This window comes from Lagopus muta, chromosome 2, assembly GCF_023343835.1.
Source record: "Lagopus muta isolate bLagMut1 chromosome 2, bLagMut1 primary, whole genome shotgun sequence".
Taxonomy (NCBI): domain Eukaryota; kingdom Metazoa; phylum Chordata; class Aves; order Galliformes; family Phasianidae; genus Lagopus; species Lagopus muta.
Genome location: NC_064434.1, coordinates 106,627,730 through 106,642,551, shown reverse-complemented (window position 1 = coordinate 106,642,551; position 14,822 = coordinate 106,627,730). Strand labels below are relative to the sequence as shown.

Sequence of the window (14,822 nt, the reverse complement as noted above, 5' to 3'; positions counted from 1 at the left end):
AGTTCTCTAAATGTAGCAAGTTCTTTGCAGTAATGTTAAGTGGTTTTCTCAAGGTTTGGGTTTTTGTTTTTTTGTTTTTTAAGATTTGTATCATTTGTTTGATTAATATGAGATGTCTTTATTTAATATAGGACTGGGGTAAACCAGGTGATCTGTGGAACTTGGACATCCAGTGGCACGTTCCTTCATCTGAAGAAATCAACTTTGCTTTTTATTTGTTGGACACTTTTCTTCAACCTGAGCTCACCAAACTAGAGCACTATGCAACTGGAAAACTAGAAATGTCCAGGTCAGTGGTAATAGGTGATACAGAGGGAATGCCTTTAGCCACTCATGTCTTCAAGTGGTTGCTGCCAGCTGTACTAGCACTACAGACCTTAAGGAGCAAAATGCTGCAATGTTACAATGTTTTAGGATATTCCAAGTATCTTTCAGAGGTTCTTAACTTTTCATAGTGCATAAAGTTGGAAGTGCATTTCATGAAATTGATAACAGATGATAACAGATTATTTTGAACAGAAAAACTTTAAAAAAAAAAAAAAAATCTGAGGACACTTTATATTGTTGTAGAGGAGTGGGTGTTTTTGATATATACCCTAAATTATGACTCTTAAATTTTAGTCAGCAAGAAAGTTTTTCCTCTGCACTCTCTATTGTTACTTTGGTGTAACTGTTTGTCTTTCCCAAGGTATGAAATGGGGTGCAGAACCAATTTGGCTTGCAAATCTTTTTGGTGCTCCCTTTCCTACAGTTGAAAGGATTGAGTGCATAAAGTGGTCCTGCAGAAAGTGGCAGTGTGGTAACTGAGGAGGTAATGGAGTGTCACTGCATGAACAAAGGCGAGCAGAGGCAAGGTTATTATTAGCCAATGTTGTTAAACTTTGTTAGTGTGAAACCATGGCTTTGAAGGATAGTTTCCTAACCACAAGACAGTCATGAGTTTATTACATGCTAAAGCATTTACAAGTTTCAAACAGCTGAAGCTTTTTACAGTCCTCTCAAGAAATCTGTTTCTTGTATTAAATCCTCCTAGCCTTGATATAGCTAAATGTAGGTGTTCATACTTCATCAGCTGTTCATTGTTCAACATCATATCTCATACAGTACAGTGCTGCCCTACGTGTAGCACAGTGTATCAGGCTCCTAACTATATATTTCTGTCCTAGCAGGGTCCCACACTGCTTTATTCCTGAAAAAGGCAATACGTGCTTGACAAATCAGTGCCACCAAATTGCAATTGTAATTTCTACTTAGGCTAAAGGAAGAAAGTGTATGTCTCCCACATAGGTCTTTAGCTTATTTGCATATGTTGTTGTTTTGTTTGTTTTGCTTTCTTCTGTTTCTGTTTGGCAGCTTGTATGTAAAGCAGCTCGTTTATAACAGAATTGGGCTTTGAATTGGTCAGGGCTCCACTGTGCTACCTAAAGAAATAAATGATGATGATCGGGGCCATTTAGCTGAGTGTTTGAATTGCAAAGTACAGTGGAATACAAGATAGTGTAGCTGCAGGAATAGAGAACGCATTAAGTGGCTGAGGATGTAATGAGTGTGAATAAATGAGGATGCCAGATAAAACTGCTGGTGCTTTAAATGGCACTGTTTCAATCAGTAGCATTTTTGTTGATTCTTACATCATAAATTTTATATCTCATAAAACTCTTCCCAACAATAGCACTAACAAAGCACACTAACTGCAGAACAGACAGCTTTACCCCAAACAATAATGTTTTTTGAATATTTGTTTGTCTGTTTTGAAGTTAGTGTGTCTCATTATCCTTAAGTTTCCTCTTGCAGACTTCAAAAGCTCCCCAAGAGTGTTGACGGTAAATAATAGAATCTGATTACAGAAAGCAAGCAGTGCTTAAAAAGACTCTTTTATGAAACATCACCAAACATATGGTTTGTCTTCTGTATATTCTGAAGTATTTCACAAGACAGTTACAGTAATCAGTTTTTCTTTTTTTTAAGAGATGACGTGCAGCAGTGTCTTGCCATAGTGCATAACTGCTTGATTGGGTCTGGGAATATTCTGCCTCCTCTGAAAGGAGAAAGGATAGCTCACCTGTAAGTAGATTTTATTTATCTATCACAAATGTTTTTAGCATATTATGGCATATTACTTCATATTTTTTCAGTATTTTCTTACTGCCGTTGACACCCAGCTGCTTCTAGCGACTGTTTGTAACCCATTCCAGTGTGTAAAGGTGCAGAAACTTACAATATGAGTTGCAGAAGCAATGGAGTGCTTAAAACATGAAATAATGTTAAATCTTTTCCTGTGCAAGGCTGTGCAAATGTTTTTAAATGGTAGGTGACAGCATTGCATTGCTGATGCAGTTTTGTATGAAGGAAATGGAAGCTGGGCATATATTTGTATGGTTTTTCTCCTCCAAAGGACGCCTGCCATCTCTAATAATCTCCCTGAACAAACACACATTCTGAACTTAGCTTCTTTCTGGCTGTTTTCTTATCTTAAAGTAGGAAGTAAATCCTATTCAAATGCTCCTACCCTTGTAAGAACTAATAAGAACTCCAGCAAAGATGCCTGAGTGAATTTTCATTTGGGAAGCAACAAGAACAGTGCTTGTTGCTTTATAGTAGTTTGGGCTTTGAATAGACTCATTTCATAGATTGCTGCTGAAGTATTGGCTTGTTTGAGAAACTGTGTTGAAATATTAATACTGAATTTGATCTCACTATTTGTGTATTTATATATCATGTTTTGAAACATGGATGGTGTGGCTTAGGCAGAGGTCTTTGTTTGGTGGTTGGAAATGCACTTCTGAGATGTTTTGGTTTTTGGCTCAAGTTTTGACTGCTCAAAGTCTAAAAGAACTTTGGCAAGATTCTGATGTGTTACTTTGGGTGCTGAGCTGCTGTGAGCTCCTTGCAAAAGGGAGAGTTCTCTTTTGAGAGTATCTAAGAGTATGTGTTACGCTGGAGTGCTGTGCAGAGGCCGTTACCGTTGGCTATATAAAACAATCAAAGGAATCTAAGTAATCTTTTAGTTAAAGAGACAGTGCAAGGTACTTAGCCTGATTTAGCATATCTTCTAGAAGAAGGCCACCTGAAGGGCACTGCAGTCATTGGCTGTTCTTGTACCAGTAATATGATGTGGGACCCATGTCAGCATCACTGCTTGGTTCAGTCAGTCCTTAACTTGGGACCATGTCTGTGGTTTCATTCTTGGTCTGGGTTGTTTAGGATCATCCTTTGGTATTTTTGGGTGGGAGCTGTGAACTCTTTGTACAGGTTAAGACAAACATCTTATAAATGTTTTGAATGGAAGATTTGCTTCATTCTGTTATTTGTGCTTCCTTACTGAATACATACAATTTATACAACAGTATGTATATACAACACAATTTATACAGCACCAGAAATCAATCTGTGACTAAAGAAATGGAAATCTTATTTTTCTTAAATCTTAATTTTGACATGTAATAATTCTACTTAATGACTGTAGAGCTTGAGAATCCTTCATTATTTGTACTCTGAACAGGCTTTCTACTTACTGATGAAATAATAGGTTTTGCAGCCACTTAGTACATTTACATCTAAGCTTTTAGAAACCATACTTAAAGCAGTGCATCTTTTCAATCACTTTATACAGGGTTATGGATTTTCCCCACTGAAATTGAGTGAATTTTGAGTATCCTTCAGTTCTTTTTATGTGTGATTTGAATAATTTGAATTATCACATATTTATATATATATATATATATATATATATATATATATATATATATATATATATATATATATAAAAAACTATATATAACAAATATATATATAATATGGGAAATCTGAGGGAAATAGAGTGGATATGTGCACAGATAGTTATTTTTTGACCTCTTAAGGTGGATTGAATACTTCAGGAGATCCCATCACTGTTTTACAGACTTCCTATCAAATACACGTTAGCTCCCTGTAAGTTTATTCTGTATATTTGGAAGGAGCAGTTATAAAGATCAGTATCGATTAAACATCTTGAGAGGCTGGGTGATCCATCTGGGGCAAATGGTGATGATGATTCTATGATTTTATGCAATTTTGTTCATTTTGAAGGTGCTTCTTACGAAATGTATGTCTCAGTGGATTACTGTAAGTAAGTGGGCATCACAGAATGGTGCCAAGATGGAATGCGTGCTCTTCAGGGCCTCAGTCTTTTCTCTTCCTTCCCTAGGAAATCCTTGGGATATTTGTAGGGAAGAAGACCTCTTCTTATTAAAAAGCAATATTAAACAGGCTGCTTTCTATGCCATGTGTTCACAGTCTGCAAGAAAGATTATAAGCCAACTGTATATAGCAAGTTCAGCAAAAGCACCTCCTTTAGAATAGAGAGGGTTTCATTTTAGTTATGGTTGTTTTATGAGCTCTTGGGATGTTTTTTGTTAAGATAGCAGTTGCACACAGTAGGAGCAGGCTTGGGAATGTACATGAAGCACTGATTTGAAACCAAAGGATGTTTGTTGTCAGTGGCTAATTCAGTTACACAGAGTGCCTGTTTTAAGTACTGAGTGGGCACAGTAGCTAACACTGGTGCTGGTAATATTCGCTGTCCTTGTGTGGCAGTGTAGGAATATTTTAAATGCAAGTGTTGCTTAAATAATAATAAAAAATCAGTAGTATGTAGCCTCCATTGGTGTGCAGAGTGCTCCCTCTGCCCAGATGCTCTTTTCCTTTAGAGTCTGTTTGGTTTGACAAATGTCTGTCACCCAAGTATTTGCAAGCCCTGTTCTGGGGGTCTGTTTGCAGCCTTGTGCAGGGGACCCTGGGAAGGCAGTGGCAGGAGTGAAGAGGAAAGGAGAAGAGATATTATTTCAATATGTTTAATTGTTTGTTTGTTTGTAAAGCTAAAACATACTGATACTTTTTGGCCTTCGTGCATAGGTATGTTTTGTTAAAGGACATCCAGTTAGTAAGAGGCAAATAAATAGCTGCTGTATTACAGGTATCTCAGCCTTACTATTGCTGGTGTTTATAAGCAGCTTTCATACATTTTAATTGGTTTAATTTGCTAATTAATTTAACTGTCTTAGTCATAACAGTGTGTGTGGTATGGAGCAAGATGACTTAAGTGAATGAGGAGTTAATTGGTGTTTTTCTTTCGTTTAAGTAACACAGAAAGCTAATTACAGACATTTTATATTGACCGTTTGTCACAGATGCCACAGCGTGGCTGAATGCTCGTTTCGTTATTGGTTGGTGTAATTGACCTGTGGTGTAGCACAGAATTCTCATGAGGGGTTTGGTTTTGTTGTTTTTAAAGGTAAATTTCAATTTGTAGTGTTACATCAATGAGGCAGTCCTCAGGGGGGCTGAGAGGCACTGCTTGGTCACTGTGCTGCTAGAAGCAGTGAGTCTGCCTTCCTGTCCTGAACCTTGAAAAAACAAATTGCAGCCACAAATACAGCAGGCTGCTTCCCACTGACACTGAAGCCATTTCCTGCTGGGAGGTTGTTGTTGCTGTCATTCTTTTGAAGTTGTTTTACAGTAGGAAAGCATCTACTGGAAAAGCAGGACCTCGCTAGTAATGTGTGGAAAGAAGCCCAATGTGTTTTCCTGCCATCATACTGTTAACCTGGGATTCTTTTGTTAGATCACAGAGGTTGTATTGCAGTTATTTTCCTAGAAGGATGTTGATTAATGTTCATCTGTTACACTGCTCGCTTCTGGAATGAGAAGTTTTGTGTGGAAAGTCATCTGATCCATTTCTAGAGACTTGCTCCCTGACACTGAGCACCTGAGAGCACTCAATTTCAGAATATTATTGTTCTTTAATATTGCTCCTTGTTAAGAAGAGCCTTTGTCTTGTATCCGTACCAACTTGTGTCGGTTGGAAATGGACTTGCTTCTTGAATAGTTAACATACAAAGCTTTTCTGTTTCTATTTTCTTCATGTTAAAAAGCTTCATTTTCTTTATTTACATTGCTTGATAAATGCTAGCTAAATATTTCAAACCTGTTGTTTATCTCCAAGTATGTACGTTGGCTCAAGTCTTCTTGGGTCTCCTGCCAACATAAGTTAATGTTTTCATACTAATTTATCAGTTTCCCTTTTTTAAAACCTTTTGACTGGAAGTCTCTGAACAGGAAAAGCAGTGGGTTTGGTACTGAATGCACTTGGTGGACCCAAAAGCACATGGCCTGTGTGTATGTGTGCTCAGGTTGCTATGAAGGGTTAAGAGTGATTGCTTTATTTAGTGAACTTGAGCTTAAATGATTTGGATTTCATAATGCTCCGGCATTTTCTGAGACCAAGCAGTGGGTAGTTTGTATGATTTCCCTCTCTCCCCCACATTTTTGCCCAACTTCATGAGCAAAATTCCCCTGCTTTTTTCTGTAATTTATGGAATAATTTACATCTTTCTGAAAATAACCATCAGAGCTTAACTACAAAATACCTCATGCTATTTTAAAAGGCAAAGGGAAGAAAAGAATTGAGGAGGCTGCAAGGAGCAATCCCTTCTGATAGCAGGAGCTTTTGATGCAGCTGGTCAGAGTTGCAGTGAATTAACCTGTCACGGGTGTGGAAAAATGACATGCACTTTTTTCCATGCTGGCAGAAGCACAGTGTGATGCTGCCTGCTGTGCAGTGTGTAGGCACTCCTAATGCTTCTGTGCAAGTAGTCTACCCTTTTCCCTAAGGGTCTGCTGTAACTGACAATAATGTCAATGGTTTTTTTCTGTTGTAATGACTGTAATGGTGTGCAAGTAGAGATTTTTCCAGATGCAAGGAAGGTAACGCTTTTAGAGGTTGAAAAATCTTTCACTGATGTTTGGTTGAGTTCCTGTTTGCTTCCCATTCTTGCTGCCTGCGTATTAACCAGGTGATCCTCAGCAGCTGCTTTAGGGATGCAGAAACAGAGTTAGTCAAGGGAGTTTATCACCACCTCTTAGGTTCAGCTTGGTTAGTTAGATGGAACAGGCTGCCCAGGGAGGTGCTGCAGTCACTGTCCCTTGAGGTTTTCAAGAAGAGGGTAGGTGTTGCACTGAGAGACGTGGTTTAGTGGGCACGGTGATGGTGGGTTGGTGCTTGGACTGGATGATCTCAGAGGTCTTTTCCAACCTCAGTGATTGTGGTGCAGTGTGAAATTGGTTCCATGGAGCAATGCTGAAGAGTTTTGTTTCTGAGAAGCTGGATCTTACTGCTGAAGTCTTGCTGAGGAAGATGCCTACAGACACTTGAATAAAATGCTCAGTGAAATGTCTGGAAGCTGTATAAACACTACACATCAGTTGTTTGCAGATGAGGATGCTTGTGGATTTGCACTGTAGCGAATAAGGGAATGAATTCCTCAAAGTTCTGCTTAGCTGGAATGTTTCTTCTAGCCATAGTTGTGGACACTCTTTGCCCGTAAGCTTTCTTGGCAATTTGTGTTGATATGAAATGAAGCGTTGTGTTACTTGTACATTGCATGAAGTATTGCAATGAGAATCTTGCTATGGGTATTGACTGTGTGGTTATGGAAAACACATGGTTTCCTTTTGTATGTCCCAGGCAAAGCCATAAGCTTTCTCTGACCAGTAGTTGAAATGCAGAGTATGGGGGCATGGATCTTTTTAGTTGGCCAACTAGAAAACTTTGTTGCATTTTCAATGAGGAATTTTCACCCTCCTAGCAACCCTGCAGAAATGAATGGCTCTGCGTGTGGAACGATGTCATGGCTTGTGGGAGCAGTCCTAGGCTGGGTCAGGATTGCACAGTGCTCTGTGTTGACTTGCTCCTGGTCTGCTGCTGCTGGCTTCTACCTGGAGGGCACAGAGATCCTGGAGCATTGTTTTGCTTGGTTTTAAATGCTGGATATTTGGCTAGCTGGCAAAGAACTGCTGAAGGACAGCTCAAAAAACTGCAGTCTCTGAAGACCAGCAGAGGGAGACCTGTTAAATCACACTTGAACTTTCCTTGCTGTCTCATGGATAGAAAAGCCAAACGTGAACTTAATTCTTATCAGGGAGAAGTGTTCAAAGGTAAAAATGTATTAAAATGCTTGAGAAAAACATGCTGCTATGAACTTGAGCTTGTTTACCTATCAGCATATCCAGCATACTGTACAAATAACTACTTACTGTCTCTCTACCTGAGATTATTAATTTAGCTGTTAGGTTTCTTTTAAGAAGTATTTGTGGTGGGAAGGTTTGCTTTTTCTTCCACCCCTCCTTCAAGATATTAATCTTGGGACTGTCACTTTCTTGTGTCTTTCCCACTTTGCAAGACCTGATCTTGGGGCAGTTCCCAACAAACATTTTTCTAAGTGAGCTGTGTAGATCCTAAGAGCAGCTTTGAGACCACAGAATCTTTGTAAAACTTTGTTTTATGGCCTAAAGGACTGAATTTAGATTAGATATTTTGGAAACTGTATTAGCAGTCAATTTATTTCTTGAGCGCCCAGGATGATGCAGATTCTGGGGGGAGAAAAGCTTCCAGAATGGTTTGTTTTCAAGTTACCTTATACTGGAAAATACAGTGAGGAAAAGGAAATGGCTTGCCTCTTTATGCCCATGATTTGACTTCTGTTGGTCCAGAAACGACCATTGCGAGAGCTGAGAAGTCTGTTTATATAATCTCTGGTTTCAAGGTTTTTCTTGAGATTTGCACCCCTCTATCAAATCAGTGCAGTAATTGCAGCAGTCATGTTTGTAATGAGTTGCTTTTTTTTTTTTAAAGAGAAGGAATAAACCTGTTTTCTACTTCTGACAGGTAGAATTTTTCAGTTGCCTGAAAGCTTCTCTTAGTACCTGGTAGGGAGTGCTCGGATGTAGAACCAGGTGTGTCTGATGTGTTATTTAGCATTTGCAATAGGAGTAGATTCGCATTGCATCACTTTGTTTTCTGTGATGGTACTGCTGATGCAATTTTGGTGAAAAATTTCTTTTTATAGGGATTACTTGCTGATACTGTTGAATATTACAGTGGTACTTTTTACTCCTGACTTTCTTTCCAAAGCACGTTAGAATAGTTTGTTGTTAAAAGCCTGAATTTGTTCATAGTAATACAGTAGAGGAGAAAAAAGGTTAGTTAACATGCCCTACGCTTTCTTTTCTTATTTCATTTGCATTCATTAACATAATTTGATGTCTGAATTTGTATTTTATGGTGGCTATATATGAAGTAAATAAGGTTCAAAAATATACTTTAAAAAAAGACCAAAATCCTGGAAAAAGTATGGTTGTTTTGTTTATTTTTTCATAGTTATTGGTTATGAACTTGAAGTAACAAGTATAGTTCCTGTAGATTATGGGGACCAGAGTCAGAAGAGCTCCATCAACTTAACCTGTCAGGAAAGGATCTTGCTTCAGTCTTTTGCCATTCAGCAGTCAAATTCTTTGGGCCTTCCTATCCTAAGCTGGCTAGCAGCCTTGCTTGTTATGATGAGTGTGATCATAGATTTGACAGATACTGAGTTGCTGATAAATGAGAAATCAAGATCGTGGGTTCCGAGTATCCTTACAGTGTACTTGTCTCTGATACAGTCTGACACATTAGCTTAGTAGGGTTTCCTAATAACTGTTAGAGAACTAGGGTGAACACTTAGTTAACCCAAACCTTTTTGGCACTACCAACATGAAATTTCGCTTGTTAAAATTAATCAAATGTCACTAAAGTTCATGTAGTTGGTGATTTCCATACTGTGCAGTAATATTTGGTTTGTTTTACCGCAGGGTACCAAGTCTGGTATCTTTGGAAGAGACGAAACTGTACACAGGTGTTGAATATGGTAAGTAGAAACTAATTCTGCTCAGACAGGCTCGAAGTGCTGTGTTGTTTTCCCATCTCTACCCACCCGTGAAAGCTGTAGATTCTTCTTGAAAGCATAGTTTTGATTATTCTCTGTATTAAAGAGCTTTCTTGGGCCAACATGGGATATTTGTGCACGCTCCATTTTATCTTCAGCTATGGCAAAGACACAGATATGAAATAAACACTGAGTATTGGAGGCTTCTGTGGTTCATTCACAAAAGGAACATTGCTATTAAAATAGTTACTAGTCATTGGCATGGTGGAAGGAGGCATCACATAGTTTTCCCTTCTGCCTTTCTAGTACATTTGGAGACTGAGCAAACTGCTCAAAGATCAAAGGGTCAGTCACACAATCTGGGCACTTAATAGTCATACTTCAGTGGTAAAGGATTATTTGAGTCCAATTCTTTAGAGTCTGAAACATCAAAGTTGACAGAGTAGCTTTGTCCTCGGGCTTCATTGTGTTCTTCACTGTCTTCCAAGTAGGAAAGTTTAAGTGAGAGCTGGAGGCACAGTAACTGCTGTTCAGATGATTGATTGTAGTTGCTTTGACACTTGTAAGATCTGGTCAGTTAATTTACAAGCAGCGCATTTGTGGCCGTGTAAGATATGTAATAGAGAATGGGCTTTACATTAGTCATCTTTTAGATCAATTCAAGATGATCCTGGTTTAAAACTTCCCAAGGAACTTGCTCGTATTATTGAGCCTGTTTTTTGATTCTGTGTTTTTGTTCTTACTCAGATCGGAGCTGTCTTTCCCTCTATTCCTTGAAAGGAAACAAATCCCCAGTCCCTTATTGGCTTAATCCCCTGAGATGTATCATCTGTGTTCTTTTGGCTTTCTCTTTTATCCTGCTTAGTGTGTAACTCATTAATTTTCATATGTTAAACAATCTGCCTTATTCTGTGGTTATAAATGAAACCATCTACAAGGCAGGGTAGGAAGGTCCAATGATCTGTACTGTGTTTTCTGAGCAGTCTGCTCTGGGTTTCTGCTGATGTACTTCAGTATTAATTTTTGTTTTTAAAATAAAGAATATATTTAATTTTGTACAGATTTATCAAGAGAGAATTATCGTGAAACTATTGCAAGGGTTACAAGGAAGTTGTTACGTAAGTATAAGGTTCAACCTTTATATAAGAAGTATGGTGGGTTTTATGTTAAATTTAGCATAGGAAACGTGTTTCCTTTACTTTGCCTGTAATATTTAAGCTTTACAGAAATTGTTTATTTTAAAGCTCTTTTCTTATATAATACATTATTTTTTTCCAAATTGCAGGCTACATACTTGATAATTCAGAAGATGATACCAAGTCTTTATTCCTAATAATAAAGGTATATTTATTATTTTTAGTACTTGAGATATGACATATTTCTTATCTTGCAAACAAGATGACTTGACTTTGGGAGATAATTATTCATTCTCATCATTTCTTTTCTGCAGATAATTAGTGATGTTTTGCAGTTCCAAGGGTCTCACAAACATGAATTCGATTCCCGATGGAAGAGCTTTAACCTAGTGAAAAAATCAATGGAGAACAGGGTCAGTAATTCTTTGTAAAGCTTAAGTGTGTGGGGAGAATAGTTGTTAATGCTCAGGAAGGCTTTTTCCACATTTTCTTTACAGTCCTAAAGAAAATTTTCATGGTTTTGAAATGTAATTTCTGTGAAAGAATATTGCTTTGCAGTATATTTGTATCTTTATTTGGAAATCGTATGCTTAGCATTTTGGAATTGTAACCCCCCACTTAGCATCCTTAGACCAGAATTTTGAGTCTTGGCACGATGCTCTGCTCTGATAATTGTTAACAGAGTAATTTATGTGACCAGAGCTTCCTTTTGGTTGCAAAGGGAACTTATTACCAGATGAAATGAATGAAAATAGGTAAATGAAAACCTTTACCTGAGGGGGGAAAAAACCCAGTATATTCTCACAATTTTCTACATTAAATTAAAAGTACCAGGTGGAAATTCAGTCAGTACAGGCTGCTGTGTGAATACTGAAATCTAAACCCAGTTATGTATTTCCTTTCAGCTTCAAGGAAAGAAACAGCATATCAGAGCTTTGCTGATAGACAGAGTTATGTTGCAGCATGAGGTAATACCTTCACTTAATAGTATCACTAACCTATGTACTAGAAAAGCTGATGTGTCATATTGTCGTTTAGTTAAAGTTGCAGTGATCCTGCACTGCTGTTTCACTGACATTATTAAAGTCTAAAAGGAATCCTTTATTTGTGTTCTGAATACAATTCAGTTGAGAACACTAACAATGGAAGGCTGTGAATATAAAACCTCCCACCAGGAGATGATCAGAGATCTTCTTTGTTTGTCCACAAGTTCATATGGCCAGGTAAGTAACCATTTTTTGAAGTTCTGAAATATTGTGTTGGCCTTTTTCTAATACTTTTTTCACTTTTCAATTCATTTTCATGGCAGTATGAAGCTTTTAATTACTTCATCTATGTTAGTTACCAATTTAGACGTAGTCCACTCTTCATCAAATTAAGGATGGGTGGAAAGTCAGCCTAAGGGCTGCACGTTTTTGAGCTTATTTTCTAGATTTCAAAAACAGCAATTCAACAAATAATTTCAGCTAAAAATATATTAGCTTGAGGCTTTTAGATGTGATATTTCCAATATGATTAATAGCACTGGGTTCCTAAATCTGTTTTTAGGAAGTAGGCAAGCTTATTTTTTAAATAATAATAAAATCTGGAAAAAAAATATACAAAACAGATGTGGCAATGGATGCACTATGAATTCTTAGCCCTTGGGAATTCCATGTGTATATAAATTCAAATCCATCCACAATGTCTACAGGCTCTTTAGAGTTCTGCGTATAGCATCCTTTGTGCTGGCTGTTTGCTTTTGAAGTGATCTTAAAAATATAGTGACCATTTTTGGCAGTATAAAGAAGTTTTTAGCTCTTCTCAAATAAATGCTCGAAACAAGTTTATTTAGATACAGTTGTAAGGATGATGGGAAGCATGTAGTTTAACATCTACAACAAGTAACATGCTTCAGTGCACAGATCAATCCCGTGAATTCTGTGTAGGTGAAACAGCAGCACCCTTACAAAACAAATTGATGTAGTGTATATTTTTGGTTCAGGTGATTTTCTAGTGATTTCTGTCTTCCCACAGGTCAGAAGTAAAGCTCAGCAAGCATTCTTCACAGCTCTGGGAACATACAATTTTTGCTGCAGAGATATCATTCCCTTGGTTTTGGAGTTCTTGCGTCCAGATCGGCAAGATGTCACTCAGCAGCAATTCAAAGTACTCTCTCATTAACTTTGTTTCATGTCTGTCTTTGAAAGTGTGCTTACAGGGGCAATATTGATTTTTTTACAAGCATGACTCTTACACTTCTGTGGCACATAGCTTAAGTACAACTAATATGAACAGTTATTTGGGTTTAATGCGTTGTCAGAAGAAATTTTGTTTGTTCCTCATTTCATTGTGTGTTCAGGTGTTACAAAAGCAGCTCAGTCAGCTCTAACAGTAGAAATGGATAACTCAAACTGGACAAAAAACTGATCACTGAAAAACATTGTAGTAAAAGCAGGTAACTTCTGATGTTGTCTGGAAGTGGTGCTGATGCAGTGATACTGGGAGCACGCTGTCTGTCCAGGTGTGCCCTTCCTGGCCAAGGAAGCACTGTGCTCCCTCCCTTACCTTGCACCTCCTCAGTCTTCCTGACCTCAGGGACAGGTGTGGATTCTTGTTGTGTAATCAGAGCAACAGATCTAGCTTCTTATCCTACTTTACCTGCCTGATATTTAATGTCAGACAGTATATGATTATATTGCTTCCACAGCTTATTGCCATTTTTCCAGTTTCTTCTTTTATCCTTGCACCTCTTTCTACATCTTCTCTGTAATAAGAAAGCTAAACTTAGTTACTTTATCCCAGTTGATCCCAGTCTTCCTACATTACAGCATTTGCTGCAGTACTACAATTTGGCATTTCTGGTACTGCTACCTACCCAGTCTTAGCCTGTTCAGTATTGCTGGCATGGTGAGCTAGTTGCTATTCCTCCTAAGACTCTACTCAACAGTAAGGTTTCCCCAAGACTTCCTTCCAATTATCTGTGAAATTAAGTAATTTCTCATGAAGCTCCAGTTTAATCACCAGTGAAATCCTGCCACTCTTGGTTTCACAGCTCTTGTCAACTTCTCACACAACTGTTACATCCACATCATGCTTGGTCAGCAGTTTCAGTAATTTTGTCAGAACATTTCTTTAGCCCAAAAATGATTTCAGAAAGTGTTGAGTGTTTTGTCACTGAGGTCGTGCAATGGCATATTAATGATTTGGTAACGTGAAGATTAATTTTTGTTCTGTGTGAGTGAACACATGTAGATAACTTATATGAACAGCGCTTTACATTAATTTTAAAATTGTATCTTTAATTTTATAGGGTGCCTTATATTGTCTTCTTGGAAATCACAGTGGAGTGTGCTTGGCAAATCTTCATGATTGGGACTGCATTGCACAGACATGGCCAGCAATCGTTTCTTCTGGGCTTAGCCAAGCGATGTCCTTGGAAAAACCATCCATAGTCAGACTTTTTGATGACCTAGCAGAAAAAATCCACAGGCAATATGAAACGATTGGATTGGATTTTGCAGTAAGTGACAGATTGCTTGGAGTCAGTGGCTTGGGTTCTCAGTGTGTCTGATTACACAAAGTTTGAGACTCGTTTATGTTATCTAAATTAACATTCTGATGTAGATTCTGTTCTGACTTCTGTTACAGAGGAATGTAGACCTGTATCTTTTAAATTGAAGCGTTATTACTGGAAACTGTACCTTTTTGTTAAACTTCCTTATGAAAAGGAAGTTGAATTAGTTTTCCAGTGTTAATTAGTATGCTTCTTGCTGGTCAGGTATAAATGTATGTATTGGTGAAACAGAGTAGTCAAATTAACCTTGTCAGCGTGTGTAGCTGTGGCCATGCTGTACAGATTTGCAGAACTGTCTTTTTCCCAATCAATAAATGGCATGATTTATTTTTGACAATGAATGATAATTAATAGAGGTCTTTAATATTTTAATATATTAATTTATAAAAA

General features: G+C 37.8%; 1 protein-coding gene across 2 annotated transcripts in view; it reads left to right on the top strand.

Annotated features, from left to right (window-relative positions):
• Positions 1-14,822, top strand: part of PSME4 (proteasome activator subunit 4) — a 64,133-nt gene that overhangs the window by 30,265 nt on the left and 19,046 nt on the right. For both annotated transcript variants that reach the window (XM_048935220.1, XM_048935219.1), the window contains 10 exons: positions 132-289; positions 1,969-2,064; positions 9,667-9,722; positions 10,802-10,858; positions 11,026-11,081; positions 11,191-11,289; positions 11,782-11,844; positions 12,004-12,099; positions 12,893-13,024; positions 14,169-14,378. In XM_048935220.1, coding sequence (XP_048791177.1) covers positions 132-289; positions 1,969-2,064; positions 9,667-9,722; positions 10,802-10,858; positions 11,026-11,081; positions 11,191-11,289; positions 11,782-11,844; positions 12,004-12,099; positions 12,893-13,024; positions 14,169-14,378 — 1,023 coding nt within the window. The remainder of the gene's footprint in view (positions 1-131; positions 290-1,968; positions 2,065-9,666; positions 9,723-10,801; positions 10,859-11,025; positions 11,082-11,190; positions 11,290-11,781; positions 11,845-12,003; positions 12,100-12,892; positions 13,025-14,168; positions 14,379-14,822) is intronic.